Source organism: Sabethes cyaneus, chromosome 3 (genome assembly GCF_943734655.1).
Source record: "Sabethes cyaneus chromosome 3, idSabCyanKW18_F2, whole genome shotgun sequence".
Lineage (NCBI taxonomy): Eukaryota > Metazoa > Arthropoda > Insecta > Diptera > Culicidae > Sabethes > Sabethes cyaneus.
This window is the reverse complement of record NC_071355.1, coordinates 21,164,554-21,184,603: the sequence shown is the minus strand read 5'-3', so window position 1 is coordinate 21,184,603 and position 20,050 is coordinate 21,164,554. Positions and strand designations below refer to the sequence as shown.

General features: G+C 41.3%; 1 protein-coding gene across 1 annotated transcript; it reads left to right on the top strand.

The window, feature by feature from the left end:
* Positions 1-9,195: 9,195 nt before the first annotated feature.
* LOC128739354 (uncharacterized) lies at positions 9,196-9,519 on the top strand. Its single transcript, XM_053834837.1, has one exon. The coding sequence runs from the start codon at positions 9,196-9,198 to the stop codon at positions 9,517-9,519; it is 324 nt and encodes a 107-aa protein (XP_053690812.1).
* The last annotated feature ends 10,531 nt before the right edge of the window (positions 9,520-20,050 follow it).

Genomic DNA, 20,050 nt, shown 5'->3' with positions numbered 1-20,050 from the left:
TTAATTTAAATCTAGAATACTTAGAATAGCGGAAGAATAATAAAAATGTCTTAACTGCGCAGAATATGGTACGTTCACGCTACATATCTACATCATATCTGTACGAATTTAATGGAGTTTACCTCTATCTGTATTTCGCTAATAGAGAATAGACTTGAAAGCCGCTTTTGATCGAATTGACCATACAATATTATTGCGTAAACTTTTTCGACTCGGTGCATCCCAACAACTAGTGCAATGGCTCAGCTCGAACTTGCGTGACAGGGTATTGCGCGTGAAGTTTGGCTCATGTATCTCTGCGCAATCCATCAATAGACCTCAAGTGCTCCGCAAGGTAGTAATATGGGACCACTACTTTTTTCACTGTTTTTCAACGACGTCACGTTGCTTTTGGATCTCGGATGCAGATTTGTGTACGCTGATGAATTGAAACTGTTTCTACCTGTTGGAAAAAGTGATAATTGTCGCCGCCGATATGTTCGTTGATTGGTGTAAACGAAACTGGCTCACACTAAGTGTGACAAAATGCACTGCGATAAGTTTTTACCGTATTAAAAATCCGATTCTATTCTACCTTCAGATTGAGCGGTCTGAGTTGCGCAGAGTAGACCAGGTTAGCGACCTTGGTGTGTTACTTGATAGTAAACTCACATTCGACCTACACAATAAATTGATCTAGGCTTTATATAGAAAATTGTACGGAACTTTAACGATCCTCACTGTCTAAAATCGTTATATTGTGCACTGGTTCGACCTTTCTTACTCTACTTATGTGTCGGGCCGGCGGGTCGACAGCACAAAGGGATGAAATCAGAGATCTCAACTGTTCACGGTTACCCGCCGTAGCTTTTACCTGTCGCCAGGACAGGTTCTCGTTGGCTAAGCTGCGTCGCAATGAGCCTCTGGGTCTGCCTCTTCTACGCTGTCCGTACGGGATCTAGTCGAGTGCTTCTCTAGCAGATCTCGTTCGCTCCTTTCTTCAAGATGTGACCGATTCACTTCCACTTACTTCAATTACGTAGTCGTGCTAACGTAAGAACTAGAATGACTCTTAAATGCCTTGGACACTTTACTTTTTGTTCTTACAAAGTATAAAAATTACCTTTTTGCCGACCGGTTTCGGGTAAGTAGTTACCCATCTACGGGGCCGAGTAAATTTTATACTTTGTAAGAACAAAAAGTAAAGTGTCCGAGGCATTTAAGAGACTTCCACCTACGTTCACAAATTTCTGTTTCTATCGGCCGTTGATCACATTGACGATGGAGTTCCTCATTGGATATCCAGTTGTCAGGCCACCAGGCACGAATGATATATCGCGGGCACCGATTAATTAACACCTGCCGTTTTTGCGTTGTCTCCGCTGGGGCTGTGCGCTGAGCGTTGTCTGAGACATTGAGGCTGAAATCTGGGTTGAAGCATCCAGTCATTTCTAAGAGATCGTGATGGATCCGCAACACCTTTTGTTCAAATACGGCAAGTGCATGTATGTCTTCTGTGTAACCAAAGTTACACTCTCAAATCCGTAGAGGACTACCGGTTTGATTAACGTTTGTTTTGTATATCGCCCGTGCTCATATGCTTCTCGATCGAAGCGTCTTGCGAAGGGAAAAGTAGGCCCGACTTTCAGCTTGAATCTCCTTACTCGTATTCTTGTCGGTAGCACATCACTCGCTCCAAGGTAGCTTTGATCAGCCGCGTCTATTTGTCCGCAAAACCGTTCTAGTGCATTTTCTGCTATAGCTGTTCGCGCCCGACTGTATCGTACGCTGCCCTGAAATACAAGAAAATATGGTGTGCAGGTACTTTGTACTTCCGACATTTCTGGAAGATTTATCTGAGAGTGAACCTTAATCTACAGTAGTAAGGGGCCCCCAAAAAGCCCGCTTGGTACTGCCCGGCGAGATCCCTTTTTATTCTTTGGGCGGCTCCTGTCTGCCTCCTCTTTTCTGCCCTTGCTACGCTACTAAGATAGAGTAATATAGGGATTGTTGAAGAGAAAACGGATATATGAGCGGCTGTGGGTCCAAGTCTAAATATATAAAAGTGAATGTATCTTTGTATGTACATTTGGATGCATCGCCATAACTCCGGAACGCTTGAACGGTTGTGTATCAAACTTAGAAACCTTTTTTGGAAAGAGAGGAAGTGTCTTATGCGAAGAATGATTAATTGGATGAACTGAAAATTTTTGCTATAGACCAAAAATATATCGGGTTGTGCAACAGCAGGTGTGGCTTGCACCGAAGCTTTTTCGGTGGCATTCGAATGTTTTATTTCTCCAATCTAATCTCACACTTACGCAGCCAATTCTTGAAGGCATCCTGGAAAATGACGATTACTTGAATCAATCATTTTTCTTGTCAACGGCCAGGCCAACTGCGCAGCATGTACCGCAAAGAGAATTCCAAGGAATCAAGTATAACCAGAAAAAATACCTAATTCCATTAAACTCCTTGAAATCAAGGGGATGGAAGAAAGCGTGGATCTCCCGTACCAAATGCTTTGGGATGGCTAGAGCAATGTTGGGCGCTTTTTCCTAGTTGCCTTCCCCATTTCATACCCCGGTTGCCATTCGAATGTTTTACTCACTAAACTACTGCCGCCCGTTATCTTAAATAACCTTATTGAAAATTGCCAATGAGATTGAAAGGGGGAATTCTTCCGGTATAATAATCTCCCACGATAAATACAAAATCATTTACCGTCAAGCTTTTTGAGCGAAGGATACGTCCCGCGTAAATAAAAACCGCGTAAATTCCGAAATTCGCGTAAAAAACCGCGTAAATTTCAAGATTCGCGTAAAAAAACCAAAATTTCGCGTAAAAAAAACTTTGTGGATTTCAACATTACGCGAAAAAATAGACGTTTTGAGCACATCCGCGTAAATTCCGAAAATCGCGTAAAAAACCAGGTCAATTCCGAAATTCGTGTAAAAAAGCCGCGTAAATTCCGAAATTCGCGTAAAAATAGTCGAGTAAAAAACGCGTAAAAAGCGACTTTAGTGTACCTTAAATGGGACGATTATTATTCTCCTGCAATACAGATACTTGACTTTACCAGCCGAGAGCCGGGGTGGCTCTTGCCGTATCAAGAATTCCTCTTCATTGTGCTTGGTCCTGAGCTACTCGTCGCCAATTCGTTGCGCGTCTCGACACGCGCAAGTCAGCTTTAATCTGGTCGAGCCGTCTAGCATGTTGGGCCCCTCTGTTCTTGGTGCCGGTTCTTGAAGAGAACAGATTTCACTGCACAGTCGTTCGGCATCCTTGCGACGTGGCCGGCCCACCGTAGTCGCCCAACTTTCGCCAGGTATACGATGGGAATCTCTCCAAGCAGTGCAATACAGATACAGGAATCTGATTGATAATTAGTTATGATTAAATATTTAATAATAGTGATTGGTCATCATTTTATCATTTTGCGTAAACAAACAAGATGTAATTGTAACTCACGTTTAGTTTCGTTCAGTAGTGTTTCAGTCCACACAATGATGATTGAGCCGTTAGAAAGTATGCCGTACTGCAAAGATTAGGTTTGGCCTTAGTTATAATGGTGCATGTACTAACCCAGTAAACTAAACAGTGGTTTGTATATCATTATTGTAACTGAGAAATTCGAAATCATATCTGTACGAAAAAATTATATTTTTCGCCCCATCAGCGGGGTAAAAGTGCGAATACCGCAGGGCAAACGTGCGAAGTTTAATTCCATGGAATTAGCACAGCCGGAGCTAACAAAACCATAATATCTTCAATCTGCGATGTGTTTTGGTATGGAATACTCTTAATTTGCGCCTTTCCTATTTTCCGCTGGCGTACTGCAGCCTCCACCAGAACGAAACTTTAACAAACGTTTATTTTTGTTTCACCAGCGTATAGACACTGTTTTCCTTCGGCCAGCATCGGTAGAGCATACAGTATTAAGTTTTTATGACGGTTGATGTTACAATTTACGGAGGGAACGGTAGAAGAAAGTAGTGGAACAAAAAGTCGATAGAGGCTGACAGATTGAGACCAGGCATGAAGAGGAAAGAGCGGAAGATGAGGAGGTAAGCGAAGTCATATGAAGCAATGCTTAAAAAGTTGTGTGCCGCAATCTTTTATCCAAGCTGGGGAATTCCATGGATCGAACCAAGCTGTAATCGCAGCATTACAGCCGGATTCGAACCCACCGCTTCCACCATGCCATGTGACTCGCCGGTAGTAATGATCGTTTGAAGCACAAAGGTGCTGGACACAAGAGAGAGACTCCACACCCCCCTTATTAAGCGTGCGATTACAAACTCTACCAACACTTGGCAGGTTGAGGTATTTCCAGACAAACATTGTGCCTCTTCTTCCGTCTATTATAGAAACCACCGACAGCTGGTCTATTCCATATCACGGAGAATAAAAATGTAATTTCAACTATATTTATGGTTGTTTTACGCACAAACAGAAATTTCATTTTGTTTCAAACTGAAATGTATGATTGAAATGAAAATATTTATTGTTATATTAATGTTAAACTCAATTTAAAAATAGGGTAAGGAACGAGTTCAGCAGTGTCACCTATTTTAATCAGTTATGAATAAATGAGCCGAAAATGCACTTTTTTATTCATATTTTCCAAATCTTTTGATAGGATCATCTTCACAAATCACTTAACCAGACATTTGATTCACACAAACACAATTTCCTGGGTTTCCGACAAGAAATATGATGAATTAAAAATTGTTGTCCAAAAACGTACATTTTTCAGCTGCTGAAGGCAATCGCCACCTCGCTACTAACGAATCCATCACATTTTTCAGCACTGATTACAACCACTCTAAAAGTCAAGCACTCAATTGTCACATACCATATTATTCACTCTCTTGTTTTCTATTATCTAAGGCTTTGTCACTAGCGGAAAGTTTTATTATTTTATAACAAAACTGAAAACAAATTCTGAATTGACGGAACCTGTTCACCAGTAGCAGCAGCTGCAGCATAACTGATGAACTATCGCGTTGCCAAGACACTCTTTCGGTTCTGGAAATAAGAATTATAGGTTTGAAATTAACTGAAACCTCCAATGGTGAAAACGCGGTTCAATACTTTCAAGAGAAATGTATGTTCATAATTAATTTTTCTTTATTGAAAACAACAGAAAAACAGCTTTTTCAATAATTTTCGAAGATTTTCTCAGTGATTCAATGAAGCAACGATTTCAATGTTATTTGCTTTGACAACACTGTTCTGATTTGGACCGTGTATACTGCTATGTCTACCTCTTTTGTTCTCCCACCATCCTTATGAACAGCGAGTGAGACGTTAAACTCGCAGTTTCCCATAAGAACACTAGAGAATAAAAGAGACGACGAATACCGTTTGCCGAACGGTGCGGTGAGTGTATACCCCGATAAACAATTTAGACAGATAGCATTTTACGCATCTATGCCGATACGCTATGCCGATTACGCATCAGATGCCGATTAGTAGGTCGCGGATAGGAACGCGAACTTACTGAATAGGAGGAATAATTCGAGTGATTTTTTATGGGGACGTAAAAAAATTCAGATTTCAGGATTGCTTAACAAAGCACCTTGAGGATGAAAATATGTTCGGTCTGATCAAAATTAGTTCCACCGCGCGAAAAATCAAAAGTTTAGCTGAACAATAGTGTCTTCCAATGGTAACAGCTTGAAGAACTAGAGATAGCAAGAAGATTGGTATGCTGATATCCCCCACTTAGTCAACCCATCGCTTGTAATAAGGTAAAACAATCAGTGACCCGCTTAGACTGCTTAAAACCGGTTCTTTACCCTACTTTACTTTTATTCAAAACTGTTATTTTCTTGTTTCAAATAGAATTTCGTTTCGAAACAAAAATATTTTTTAGGTTGTTATAAAAATATTTTATTGAGGCTCAAAGCAACAATCAGTCTGTTTGAAACAAACTGGAGTTTTTTCGCGCCGTGATAGTAATAGGAACGGAGCCTTTCCCCGAGCACTCGCGTTGAGAATCGCGGCTAACACGCTGACAGACGAACAGCGTCACGCGCGGTAGGTACCTTGTAAGTCGCAAGGACTTGCATAGTGTCGTCGTCCCATCAGTAAAATGAGCTAGATTCTCGGTGCATGAATCGCACTTTTACCCCATCAGTAAATCGAACTTTTGCCCCGCTAGGCGCTTGACGGGGTTTGATCAAGTTACGGAAAAGCGGAATATATTTTGTAAATTCTTCTCACCGCAATTTCAAGAGAGATATCTGAGTTATGTAAAACGCTGCTACAATTTGTCAACAAGTAATATCCTCCTGTTGATATCGTATTTGCCGTATAACGACGAAATATTACATCAAAACTGTTCTAAAATAACATCTACCCATAACTCAGCAACTATGCTTCGTAAACAACAATTGATAGATAGATTACGATAGATTTAAGCTGTCAAAGTAGTCACCCATCCATGCCAATGTAGTCAATTTCCTCGTGCCAATTTGAACACAGTGAATATATTTTCATGAACAGAATTTTTGTTTCTAACAAAAAAAAACTGCTTTTGAAATTGGCAGAATCGATGACGACTAATTTCACCTTAGGTTCACTAATACGTTTCATTACCGATAGAAAGAGGGTTGGCAAACTACAGGACCCCGCGTTTGGGCCCAAAAACTGCTTCCGAAATTGGGCTCTCCGGCGAAAAGTTAATGACTGCTAATTTCCCGTTAATAGTTAAAAATCTCACGAAATAGTGCATAACCTTAGCAAATATGATGAAGTCTGCAAACTGATGAAGTCATCACAATTGTTATGGTTTTATCATTTGTTGACTAACTTCACTGACAGCGATAACGGTCAGCTTTCGACGAATGCACAGGGTCAGGATGTATGTTGCGACACTCCATAAACAATCCCTGTTGATGTCGATGTACAGTGATGGTGCGCTGGTGTGTGACCACGCTAACAAGTCTAATTCTTACTTTTGTTTTATTCTATCATTCCCCATATACGCACCACACACTTCCCATACGACGATATTATTTTCGTATGACTGCTCTTGGTTTCCACCACCGAGAAGATAGATAGATCCACTTGGTCAGTGCGATAGAAACAAGCAATATAAAGAAACAACATAGAAAATTTCAGGGAACGATGGAATTGGGAAGATAAAACAAAATTAGGTATTAGATTATCTAGTAGAACGGGCGGCAGTAGTTTAGTGAGCGAAACATTCGGGTACCAACCGAAAAAGCGTGGGTGCGTGCGAGCTCCACCTGCCATTGCAGAACCCGATATATTTTTAGTCTATATCGAAATTTTTCAGTTCATCCAATTAATCATTCTCCACATCAGACACTTGCTCCCTTTCCAAAATAAATTACGTCATGGCCGCGTATAGTCATATACGAGTAAATCAAAAATAAAAAAGGCGAAAGATTTATTCGATATTTGAAGAGAGACCAGAGATAATAAGGGGGCTCCGTAGCCGCAAGGTTACCGAGTCTGCTTTGACAAGCGAGTGGGCGTGGGTTCGAATCTTAGTAGAATCAAGCCATTCGATGTCAAGTGACTTTAGCATGGGTTTATTCTCAGGCCCCGCCATTTACCCTTCCTTCGTGCTGAGTTCTACATTTACCCTCTGAAGCCTCTTGACAGTGCAAATGTTCCTCCTATGGCTAAGTGTACTGGTCAGAGGTACGAATGAGTCCTTGCCAGGGACGGCTATAATATGGGATAGTGCTGGTAGCGAGGAGTAAGTGGGTAAAGTAGATCAAGCTTTGAAGGAAGGGTAAACCCCAATACACGCAAGCACGCATACAATTTAAAATAAGCATATCGCTCACTCAATAGCGATTATAGCAAAAAGAAATGCAGTGCAGGTCATACAGCAAACACCCGGGCCCGATATTACAATAGATCAACTATACTGGTCGCAGTAATGAGTCCACACATGGAAAAAAAAATCAAAAATAAAAAAAAATTTCTTGACATAAGAGAATAAGCAGAGGGGGATTGACAGAAGTGAAAGTCTCACTAATCAGGGGAGGGGAGGGGAGGTGAGCGGGGAGGGTCAGTTTGAATAAAGAAATAAGGATTTATTGAAGTTTTAGAGCGTCCTTAGAATACACAGGTTGATATTAAAGAAAACGTTTTTCATGATTGAATTCTACTGTTAAATTTATTCACAACAGCTTACGCTTACGTTGCTTCGAAAGTTTGAAAACAGACAATGATCAAGCCAGAAGTCGTAGGATAGTAATTTGCTCTATCCCTAGTAACTATATTTGCAACTACTGTTAACGCTATGGTAAATTTCGCTCACTTTCGTTAGTTTTCGGTAAGCACGGTAAATTTCACGAGATCTCGCACAATCTTGGTCATTAAAGTGTAATAAGGTCCAAATTGTTAATTGGGGTAGCTAAACATACGTCATTTGAAATACGGAAAATCAACCCAAGATTTCACTGAAATTTGGCAATAATGGGCCTGTAATGCTCCCGAAAGGTTAATTTGGTGTTTGGCTTAGCCCCGGGACCACGTAAAACAAATGATTTCTTTCTACTTTATCATTCATTTCTCAGAAACGTATTTTGTTTTCACTATGTCAATGACCTTCGTTGAGATTTCGTTGGTACCAGTTGTAAAGCTTGCGACTGACCATTAGTAGCAATTGACAATTAGCGGGAGCATTCTGCAGTCTGCATTGGCTTCTAAAAGTTGGAAACCTATTGGCAGACGTCAGAATATAATAAATATTGACGGTCCTATACTACTACCTTGCGGGACGGCTGAAGGGGAGTGAAATAAATCTAATTCTGTTGATCACAGTTTAACGCACAGTCGATGATTCGTCAGATATAAGTCGAGCTTTGCAAGCAAAATGCGGGGCTCAACGCTATCGAAGGTTACGTTAAAGTCGGTATAAATCGCATCAATTCGAACAATTTCTGAACTTCACGTTAACCGAATTCTATTCAGTTACGATGTCCATGAAGAAGACTGCATAAATTTGCCTCAAAACGACCATGAGACAAATGTTTCAGAAGACTACATGATTCACAATTATGTCTAAAAAAATCTGTTTTTAAACTAGTTTTGATAAGCCTCTAATTCAATATTTGACTAATTTACGACCATTCATTTCTGTCACGTTCTTTCTAGACACCCAATCGTATGCAATTGACCTCATGCTAAAACCGTAACGTTCGAATCCACTGGCGAAACAACAAAATGACGAAACTATTCGACGAAACCCGGAACGATACCGGCGGTGCCGGTGAGGACGGCGATATGGCCTGGACGAAGTTGCTTACCGATCAGAGCACTCCCAGTCCGGAAATTATGAAAGCCACCGTTGTCGCGGTGGACGGTGCCAGCAAACAGCCGAAGGATGTGATCGTAAGCATTGATCCGGAAACCGGCAAGGAAATCGTTACGCAACCAGCCGAAGGGGCAACGGGCCGCCGCCGGGAGTCCATCATCGGTACATTCCATCGGCAGCTGCGAATGTCGCTGAAGGCGGTTAGCGAAGCGCCGGGACCGTTGACAAGGTAGGTGTTGCATTATCTGGTAAATAACCCCGAGATAAGAAGCGATATGAACAATGACAGTTTGTTTGGACTCAAAAAGTCACGTTTCTCCCGGTTAACTGCATTCCCGTTGTTTGCATGGGAAGAGGCTGCTCTTCGGCGTGTGACCAGAAGTCACCGTACAATTCATGCAAAACGGTCTGTAAAACGTGATCTTTCTCGAGGACTGAAATCGCATTTTTTGAGAATGATAAGTACTGTATGGTACATTTTGTAGCCAGTCTCAGCCACGTAGCCAGAGGTGGGGGCCAGGAGTCCTATCTTGGCTCCTAATACATTATATGCATATCTTATTGGTTATAACTATAATATATTATAATACATTTAATGTATTGTGGTTCTAAACGAAAAAATATGCACATAAAACAGTTAAAATCGAAATTGGGCCCCCGGGCCCCCCCTTCTGGCTACGTGGCTGGCCAGTCTCCGTCGAGCTGAAAGACAATCCGCTTCGTCATCGAATCGCGGAATTTGAAGTGCATTTTTTCACAACGTTGCGATGCGCCAGTTATCATGATGACTCCATTGCGACGTAATTCGCAAAGAAAATAAACAAATTTCCTGCACTCGGTTTATCGCGGCTTTTCCCGCTCATAGCATCAACGTAAATCATCGCTTGTTTCTGCTTCACCCAAGTTCCCTCCCCACTCCCCTAGTTCTTTAACTAAATCGATCCTAGCTTTACCGAAGGTGACTCACGATGAAAACAAACATATGCTACAAACAGGATCGTTTCTAACGTATTCGTCGCGCGCATCTACTCTGCCCGTACCCGCACCAGCAGCACCAGCAGCAACGTTGGAGCAGTTTTTCACGTGGGTGACATTGACTTAATTTTGAGAGTGTTTTCCTTTTTTCTTCTGTTTTGAGCGCACGTTCCGTGTCTGGTTGGCCGGGTAGAGCCGGTGCTCCATTTTGGCAGTTTAATGCGATCATATTGTTGAACAAAATTTTTTCAAGGTTCCCTCTTTTGGGCGCTTTGTTTTACAGAAAACATACGCCCCAATAGCGTCACGTCACGCGAGTTAGTGAGATGTGCGTTCCGAGCAGAATTATGTCGTGTGAAGTGGAGGATGCCAAAGAGATTTTAGTGGGTTTGAGAGGAAGCTCGAACTGGTCTAGATTGCGTGTAGAGTGGGAAATGGCGTAACTTTGTTATACTTTCTTTTATTTGTTGCATTTGTGCTTGTTGTTTTCTGATACATATTTGCGATCATAATTTGTATTTGATCGTATTCTGCTAGACAGTGAGCAGACATTTGAGAACTTATCTAATATTTAGTAAAATTTCCTCAAATAACGGAGGTTCAAGGACGTTTTGATCGACGTACCAACAATGAAAGCCTTCACCTGCGCATTGGATTTTTTTTTAATATTTCATTGATGAACAATTTTCCAAAAATAAAGAATTCCTTTTAGCTAACATTTTGCCAGAGAAACCAATTCTAAATTGTCGCATAGCTAACATGTGAGATCAGCGGTTTTTAAAATAGGTTTAACTTAAAATACAAAATATAGAAAACCATACAGTATTGGGCACCGCTAATTCGCCTACTGGCCTAATTTGCTCGATATCCGAGCAAATGTTGCTAATCGTCAACCTCAACCTGCAAGCAATGTTGCGAATCGAACGAGAAGTTCCTGCGTTGCCTGCTCACACGCGATTGAGTATGACAAACAGAGCATTCAACGCTTGCACCGCACACGCAGGCGTAGAAGCAACAGCCGCAGACATTCTGCTACCTACACACTCGCGCAGGCACATCCTCACATCGTCTTTCTGCATAACTTATTCGCGAGTTAAATAACTCCTGAGCAGTCAGGATGCGGCTAGTGGCGCACTGGGATACAAATTTAGCATTACTTTATCTTTCCTTCTTCATCTTCGCCCTCGGTTCTACTCACAGGCGGGCGTGCGAGCCCTCGCGTGTAATCGGTATCAGCTGCTCGGACTACAACGTCGAACGACGAGCGACGACTGTAGCTGTTAGCTAAACACACACTCGCAAAAACTCTTTGCAGTGCATGAATAAATAAGAGTGGGAGTTCGAAGGGATGCTTATGCTGGCGTGTTCGTTAAAATGAGTACGCGTGTGCGAGAAAATCAGACCACACGAGTGTGGGCTTCGCAACACTGCCTGCAAGCCGTCCTATCACGAGTCTCGGTAGCGTGCTGCTCAAACGGTTTGAACCCCGTAAACTCGGCATCGTAGCGCTGCAGAAAATTTGTCACAAAGGAGATTTGGAACATCCTCGGCGGAAAGGCCCAGTTTTACAACAGCACTACAAATGAACTGGGAACGGGCTTTGTAGTGTCGGGCAGAATGCAAGATCGCGTGATAGATTGTAAGGCGGTCAATGTGTTTATTGTGGCTAAAGGGCCGTTCGTTCAATTACAGCATCATCAACGTGCACTGCCCGTCGAACGTAAATCCGACGAAAACGCCCAGGTCGGTAGGGAAGCGATGCATAGACCGGTGACAGGACCCCGTAGCTTGCACACCGACACGAAAAATAACTTCGCAGCATCTCGAGGCCTGGCGAAGATACCCACAAAGCCACCAGGAGGTCACCTGGCTCGAATACTTAACCCGCGAATGCTTAAACCGCGAACCCTCGAGGACGGTTTAGAAAGAATACGCTCGGCCTTCTGAGAGGTTGCTAGGTGAAGAGTCCCGGAGTACACGAAATGATTGGTTTAATGGGAGATGCCAATAAGCGGAGGAAAGAAAAGAGAGAGCTTGGAAAAATTATCTGAGCTTTTTTTTTCCATGTGTGGACTCATTACTGCGACCAGTATAGTTGATCTATTGTAATATTGCCCGGGTGTTTGCTGTATGACCTGCACTGCATTTCTTTTTGCTATAATCGCTATTGAGTGAGCGATATGCTTATTTTAAATTGTATGCGTGCTTGCGTGTATTGGGGTTTACCCTTCCTTCAAAGCTTGATCTACTTTACCCACTTATTCCTCGCTCCCAGCACTATCCCATATTATAGCCGTCCCTGGCGAGGACTCATTCGTACCACTGACCAGTACACTTAACTATAGGAGGGACATTTGCACTGTCAAGAGGCTTCAGAGGGTAAATATAGAATTCAGCACGAAGGAAAGGTAAATGGAGGGGCCTGAGAATAAACCCATGCTAAAGTCACTTGATATCGAATGGCTTGATTCTACTAAGATTCGAACCCACGACCACTCGCTTATCAAAGCAGACTCGGTAACCTTGCGGCTACGGAGCCCCCCTATTATCTGAGCTTTGTCAGTAGCGAGAATTTGAACCAATATCGAAGAGCAAGGATCCAGTTGAACACGATCCTGAGGAATAAACGCGGTAGAAGGAGCACAGGTAATGTGAAGAATTAGAGCAACAAGGTTTACAAGCTCGTAAGGCCTGACCACCGAAACTTGACAATCCCTAGCCAACTCCTAGGCTACCGTCATATCCAACTCCTAGGCTGTTCAAAATCTACGCCAGACTGAAAGCGGAGTCTAGGACGGTAACCGTTGACGGCGATGAACTAGAAGTGGTAGAGCAATTCGTGTATTTAAGATCACTGGTGACCACGCTGGCGACAACACTAGTGAGGAGATCCAGCGGCGCATTTAAGCAGGAAATCGAGCATACTTTTGCTCTCGCAAAACGCTACGATCAAGAAGCATACGCCGCGGTATGAAACTGACAATTTACAAGACCCTTATCAGACCGGTAGTTTTTTTTATGGATTTGAAGCTGTGATGCTGCTCACGGCGATCATACGCGCCCTACGCGGACGACATTTGGCGGAGTACAAATTGAAAGCGAAGAGTGGTGATTGGACACGTATGAATCACGAGCTACAGGCACTGCTTGGAGCGATTTCCATCGTACATCAGCCAAAAGTCTGTAGGCTGCGGTAGGCCGGACACGTCGTAAGGATGCCAGACGACAGTGCGACGAAAACAGTTCTCTTCAACAATCTCACCGGACAGAGGGTTTCAACGTGCAAGATGGCTCGATCAGGTCGAAAGTGATTTGCGACTTCTGAGACGACTGCGAAATTGGCGACGAGTGGCCCAAGATCGAGTTGAATGCAGATGGCTGCTTGAAACAGCACGAGCCACCCGGCTCTTTGCTACTGACAACGACGACGACCTGGGATACCTTATATTAATTTGCCTTTTACTTATTTATTGTGTATGTTATATGTAAAATGTCCTAATGACATACAGGAATCCCCCGAACAGAAAATTTGTTCGGTGAAACTGGTTTGCAAGTATCGAAAAGGGTTTCAGCGCACGTTGCGATGCACGAAAGTTCATTATAGACAGCAGCTTCGGGGAGTTTATTTTTATTTTATAGCTGTAAACACAAACAAACAATTTCGTTCACACAAAGTCACATATTTACGCATAAAAAAGTGGGGCAAGAAGGCTGCCCTGCGGTACACCAATTCTGGCCGAAGATTAATTTATAAAACTTTGTCACACAAGTTTTCAAAATGCATTCCTGCACGAAATCCAACAAGCAAGAATTATGGAATGACCTGGGACAATTTTATGTAGTTCTTCAAAATATTAGCTAATATATTTGTGATATGCCTAGAGCAGATTTGGTTACAATTTTTGTTATTTTAACTACTAACGAGACCAAGCTTATAACAAAACACAAAGGAGATTTTGTTATATAGAATTCATCCTGTTCTAAATTTGATATTTTCACTTGATTGGGAGTGGTATGAATATTAGTCATCTTGGGTAAGACCTGATTTTTAAATGGCATTCTGACGACGTAGCGGCTCTCTGGAGAATTGGAATTGTTGGAAATGGTTTTTACAAACTGCACTTTCGACGAATCGCTGCTTTAATTTATTCAAGTGTCCAGAATCGAACGATCAGTTGTTGCAATTCGGGCATGGTGGTCACGTTGGACGAAACCGATGTTATCAGGTGGAAGTATTTGATTTTGTCCGATGCAACCTATCTCAGCGCCAAGTTCGCAAACAGATAGGCACCTTTACCTAGGGAAATTCTACCAATTGCATTGAAAAGCTCGAGGAAAATTTCTGCACCCAAAATGATGTTAATTAGATTGGCAAAGTTGAGCGCCGGGTCAGTCAGCTGAATTCCGGTAGGAATTTTCCAAGAACTGATGTCGACAAAGATAACCGCTAAATCTACGGCCAGTTTTGGAAGTTCAAGGGATTCGGCCTTTGCAAAGTAGCTGTTATTTCGAGAGATTATGATCGCTGTTATAGTTATATAGCTCTGGTTCTCTCAAGTCTCATGTACGTACTGGAGCAGCAAAGCTAGGAGGTGTGAGTTTGAGCGCTGTATTTTGTAAGCTAGCTAAGCTGGCAGATCCATCACTGGCACTGGGATGTAAGTATCGCGACCACGGTAAGGTAGTAAGTATACCGAAACTCTCATATACCACGAGCACTGAAAATGAAATACACAATGGATCGAATAAGGAAACTATTAATGGATAGCGAATGGAAATTCGGTACCTGCAATGTTCGAACTCTTCAAGAACCGGCGTGAGCTGGCTTGCTTGTTGGAGCGCTACATCGATTTGGAGTGGAGATCGCTACTACCACAGAACAGAAGTGGAAGTTAAAATCCAAACACGTACATGCTACTTTCTGCAGATACTAGCGAACCTGGCGGTGACGAGCCACTTTTTTCCACGAAAACACCCGAACGCTTACGAATGCGCACGAAAGCATATGAAAGCTGCTATGCGATAGGTAGCGAGCATTCTACTTATATTGCTGTTAATCGATTCTATGCGAAAACTTTCCCAAGAGGAAAATAAAAGCAAAAAACTACAAGGTATACAGTCCTAAGGGTTGTACGAAAGGGTGACGTAGGACTATATTGCCGTGAATCGCATATCAGTCCCATTTTCTATGGAGCTTCCTATATAAATGGGACAGTTATGCGTTTCACGGCAGTATATCAGATCATTAGATTAACTAAGTACAACACCTGCAACCATTGAGACATAGAGATTTCTTTTAAAAATTACTTGTGTGCATCATAAAGGTGGAAATACTAATGAATGAACAGCCCACAGATTACACGGTGTGACAAAAAAAATTTTTTTTTAATATACTTTGCAAGTGACCTAGTGTACGTTGTTAGTGGCACCTAGTACATCATTAAAACACATATGACATCATTCTAACACCCCCAAAATTTCAAGTTATTGCAAAAAAAAACGTGTTTTGGCTAGGTGTACACATACTATAATGAATAACTCAAAAAAATTTCAAGCAATTTTAAGTGTTTTATACATTTTTGGAAAGCTTAGAGGACAAGCTTTCAGAATATATACACATTCACCATGGTTCTACAAAAGTTAGATGAGATTTTTTTAATTAAATATGAAATTTAACTACAAAAATGAAATTTTTCTCACTTTAGGGGTCCTTAAAGTGACCTTAAAAATGACCCACATTCCTGAGCTCAACATCACTTGTTTTAAATTCAATCCTAAGACTTTGGTCAAAATTTCAGCCAAATCGGTCAACATTTGCAAATTTAAGATCATTTTTAAGAGTTGTAGAATTTGTTGCCTCTTATATATCACCCGCCTAATCTTACATCGTGTACAAGATGCTCAGTTGTAAGTTGTTGAGTGATGCTTTGGCTTTTGCTTTGAGAGGATTGCTTTGGCTAATTTAGTTCGAAAACAGACACTGAGGAAGCCTGCAAGTCGTAGGCGAAATACGTATCTGTCATTGAATAAAATACACATAGTAGACTTAAAATTGCTTGAAAAATTATTGAGCTATTGATGATAGTATGTGTACACCTAGCCAAAAAACGTCTTTTTGCAATAACTTGAAATTTTGGGGGTGGTAGGAAGATTTCAAATGTGTTTTTATGATGTACTAGGTGTAACTAACAACGTACACTAGGCCATTTGAGAAGTATTTTTTCCGTGTAACACCGTGCTATTGTATTAAATATGATTATGCGTAGCTTGACATGTTTCAATAATCTTACTTTAACTCGCTTGTGGCCCTTAAAAGGGCTATTGGTTACAAATAACATTAACCTATTATGTCCGAGCGTCTGAAATTTAATACGTAATTTCAATACACCCTGGGTTATAATGGGTTAAAGCCAAAGCACGTTCATCGCAAATATGACGTGCCATTTGAATGTCGTTTTCTTTTGACATGAATGGTAACAGGCACGTAAGTTAGCATCGTCGATTCACTGTCTCTTGCTCTGAGAAAGTTTTACTAGTTTTATTCGTATGAGAGTCCTTATCCTCCTACCACAGGGGTGAGGGTTCTCAAACCATCATAAAATAAATTCATGCCTCCAAAAATCCCCACCTGCCAAATTGGGTTCCATTTGCTTGATTATTTCTAGAGTTATGAGGAAATTTGTATTTCATTTGCATGGGTGCCCCCCCTCTTATAAGGGGAAGGAGTCTCAGTACACCATAGAAAAAATTCCTGCCTTCTAGAACCCCCACATGCCAAATTTGGTTCCTTTTGCTTGATTAGTTCTTGATTTATGAGAAAATTTGTATTTCATTTATATGGGACTCCCCCCTCCTAGAGAGGGAAGGGATCTCAATTTACCATAGAAAAAATTCTTGCCTTCTGAAATCCCCATATGCCAAATTTAATCCCATTTGCTTGAATAGTTCTAGAGTTATGAGGAAATTTATATTTCATTTGTATGGGAGCCCCCCCCCCTCTTAGAAAAGGAAGGGGTCTCAGTATACCATAGAAAAAATTCCTGCCTTCTAGAATGCCCAAACGCCAAATTTGGTTCCATTTTCTTGATTAGTTTTTAAGTTTTGAGGAATTTTGTGTTTCATTTGTATAGGAGCCCCCCCTTACACACTCCTTAAAACTGCTCTCTCAATCCTCTATAAAATTGCTGGTCATTTGATCTATCCAACGACATTTAAATTGTTCAGTTTCGTTCAGTAGTTTAGTAGTTATAACCATTTGAAATCTTTCATTCAAACGTTACACTTCTATTTTCGTTTTCACAAAGTGCTACCCAGTCTCAGTATAGTAAACAAAGACGTAGTCCTACGTCAAAAGACTCTGTTACCAGTTTTGATCGCCGAACAGTTCGGACATCCACTTCTGTTCTGTGCTACTACCCAGGAAGTTCGGTGGTTAACATAGGCGGAGGTCAAAGAGACAATCAGTAAGCTGAAAAATGGCAAGGCTGCTGGAAAGGACGGTATCCCGGTTGAACTTCTAAAAGCGGCCAGCAAGCGGCTGTACGAAGCAATCCACCGGATCATTGTCAGCACTCTTTTGCCCTATTTAAAAAAAGACGTCCACTCAAGTGTAAAAACTATCCAGACATTACATTACTCAATTCTACCTGTAAGGTGCTCTCTCGTATCATGTTCTGTAGACTGAGACCGTTAGCGGAGTCCTTCATCGACGAGTACCAAGCTAGTTTTCGTGAAGGTCGCTCCTCGACGGATCGGATATTTACTCTGCTCAGTTACTGGACAAGTTCCGGTAGTACAAATTGCAATCTCATCATCTGTTTATGGACTTTAAGGCGGCGTACGATTCAGTCAAATAAAATGAGCTGTGGCAGCTAATTGGAGCCGCGAATCAGGCTTTCTACGGACTGCGTAGCCAGTTGAAGTGCCCTAGTTGGCATATTCACACAAAACTGGCGTTACACAGAATACTGATCCTTCCGGTGGCTCTTTACTGACATACATCATGGACCCTAAAGGAAGCTGATCGACGAGTGGTTCGGGTTTTTGAGCGTAACATTCTGTGATGTATACTTGGTGGCAAAGTAGAAAATGGAGTATGGTGCAGACGCATGAACCACGAGCTGTATCAAGCATACAAATATGCAGATAGAGTGCATGTTCACGTGGCAGAATAGCCAAAGCTATTTTTAGCGGAGAACCAGGAAGAGGTCGTACCATCGTTTTGATATTATTTTGAGGCTGCAAAAGCCACTAAACCAATACGATAAAGGATCTATTCTAATTAAGTAATTAGACTACGCATAGTTGTATCGTCTGTGTTTGGAATGTTGAAAAATCGATTTCAATCAAATTTTGAATCGTGGTGAGAGAAACGTGCGCAGTTGCACTTTCACGGATCACGTCAAATGTATAATACGTCAAATGTACTGACAATATTAAAAATAAGACGTTTGATAATTTTTCAGTAGTGTGCACCTAAAATTCATTAGAGTCGGTACGTAGATAATTTTCCGATCGATTGGTGCAGAAACATTTTGAAAATCGGTGAGTTATTTGGACTCAAAGCCTAAGCATTTTTTTGAAGCTCGCTTTTCTAGATTTTTTGGAATGATACTCTACCGTAGGACGCAGTCCTACGTTAAACAAATGTATCTAGAAGCTTTTTTGCCTAGTAGGTCGAGCTAATGTTTTATTGAAATTAAGATTTTCATTTCTTTCGAATTGGTTTTTGAATAATGCAGGTAACCTGTTTTTGCGTGTGTCTCATTCAACAAAGAGCTGGCGCAAAAAATGCAAATTAGAGCAATTCAATCGAATAGTGGATAGTGTTTTCCAGTGACAATTGTACCATTTATCAGCCCATACGATCACCGATCCCGGTCCCATATGTCTGACAGTTTCAATGGCAGCCTTTTATTTGCAGACCACCCGCGTAAAATTTTGCAATGTGTAACCAATGAATACGACCTAGCATAGGGACGTATCTAGACATTTTTCCTAGGGGGGTCTTTCCGAAAAAGCTGGCATAGCCTAACCTAACCATGGGCTACGCCCATGACCTAGCACGAATAGATTTACGATGATCGTTCTTTTTATCGGTTTTGTACCATGACGATGGAGATAATGAACGGCATTGTGTTTGACTGTTTGTCACTGTTTTTGTTTTCTTTTTCAATTGTTTACATACAATGTTCCGTCCGTCCGCTGGTAGAACGTTGCCTGAGGCCTAACTAAAGGCTTCTTCAAAACACACACACACACACACACACATGAAAGGAAAGAAAAAGCCCCGGTCGGATGTTTTAGTAGATTTTTATTTTTCTTTTTAATTATAGGTACATATTATTTTTACTCCACGATAAAATACAATTCAAAAATACATATAATTAGATTATCAAAAATTCATTCATATAATGTATAATAATTTCCATTGTTTTTTTACTTCTTTTTCCATGTGACTGTGACTGTTGTGTTTGCTGTCTGTTTGTGGTCTGTTTTGTTTGTGTGTGTCTGTGTCTGTCTGCGCGTATGTGTGTGTTTGTGTGTATTTGCAAGTGTGTGAAGAGAGAGATTTTTGTTTTTTTTTGGTTTTGTTCTAGTTTGCTACAGTTTGTTACATAACTAGAGACTGCGCGTTTTTTTCTTCGTATTTAAATTTGCTGTGAATGTGTTGTTGTTGCTGTTGTTGTTGTTGCTTGCGGAATCCAAACCAGAACCAACTTTTGTTTGGTTTTTCTTCCGAAGTCAAGTCAATTCGACGAATGCAACTGGAAAACTTATATGTTGCGA

Excerpts from the sequence above, each read along its gene's own strand:
- LOC128739354 (XM_053834837.1), top strand. The coding sequence starts at position 9,196 with ATGACGAAACTATTCGACGAAACCCGGAACGATACCGGCGGTGCCGGT.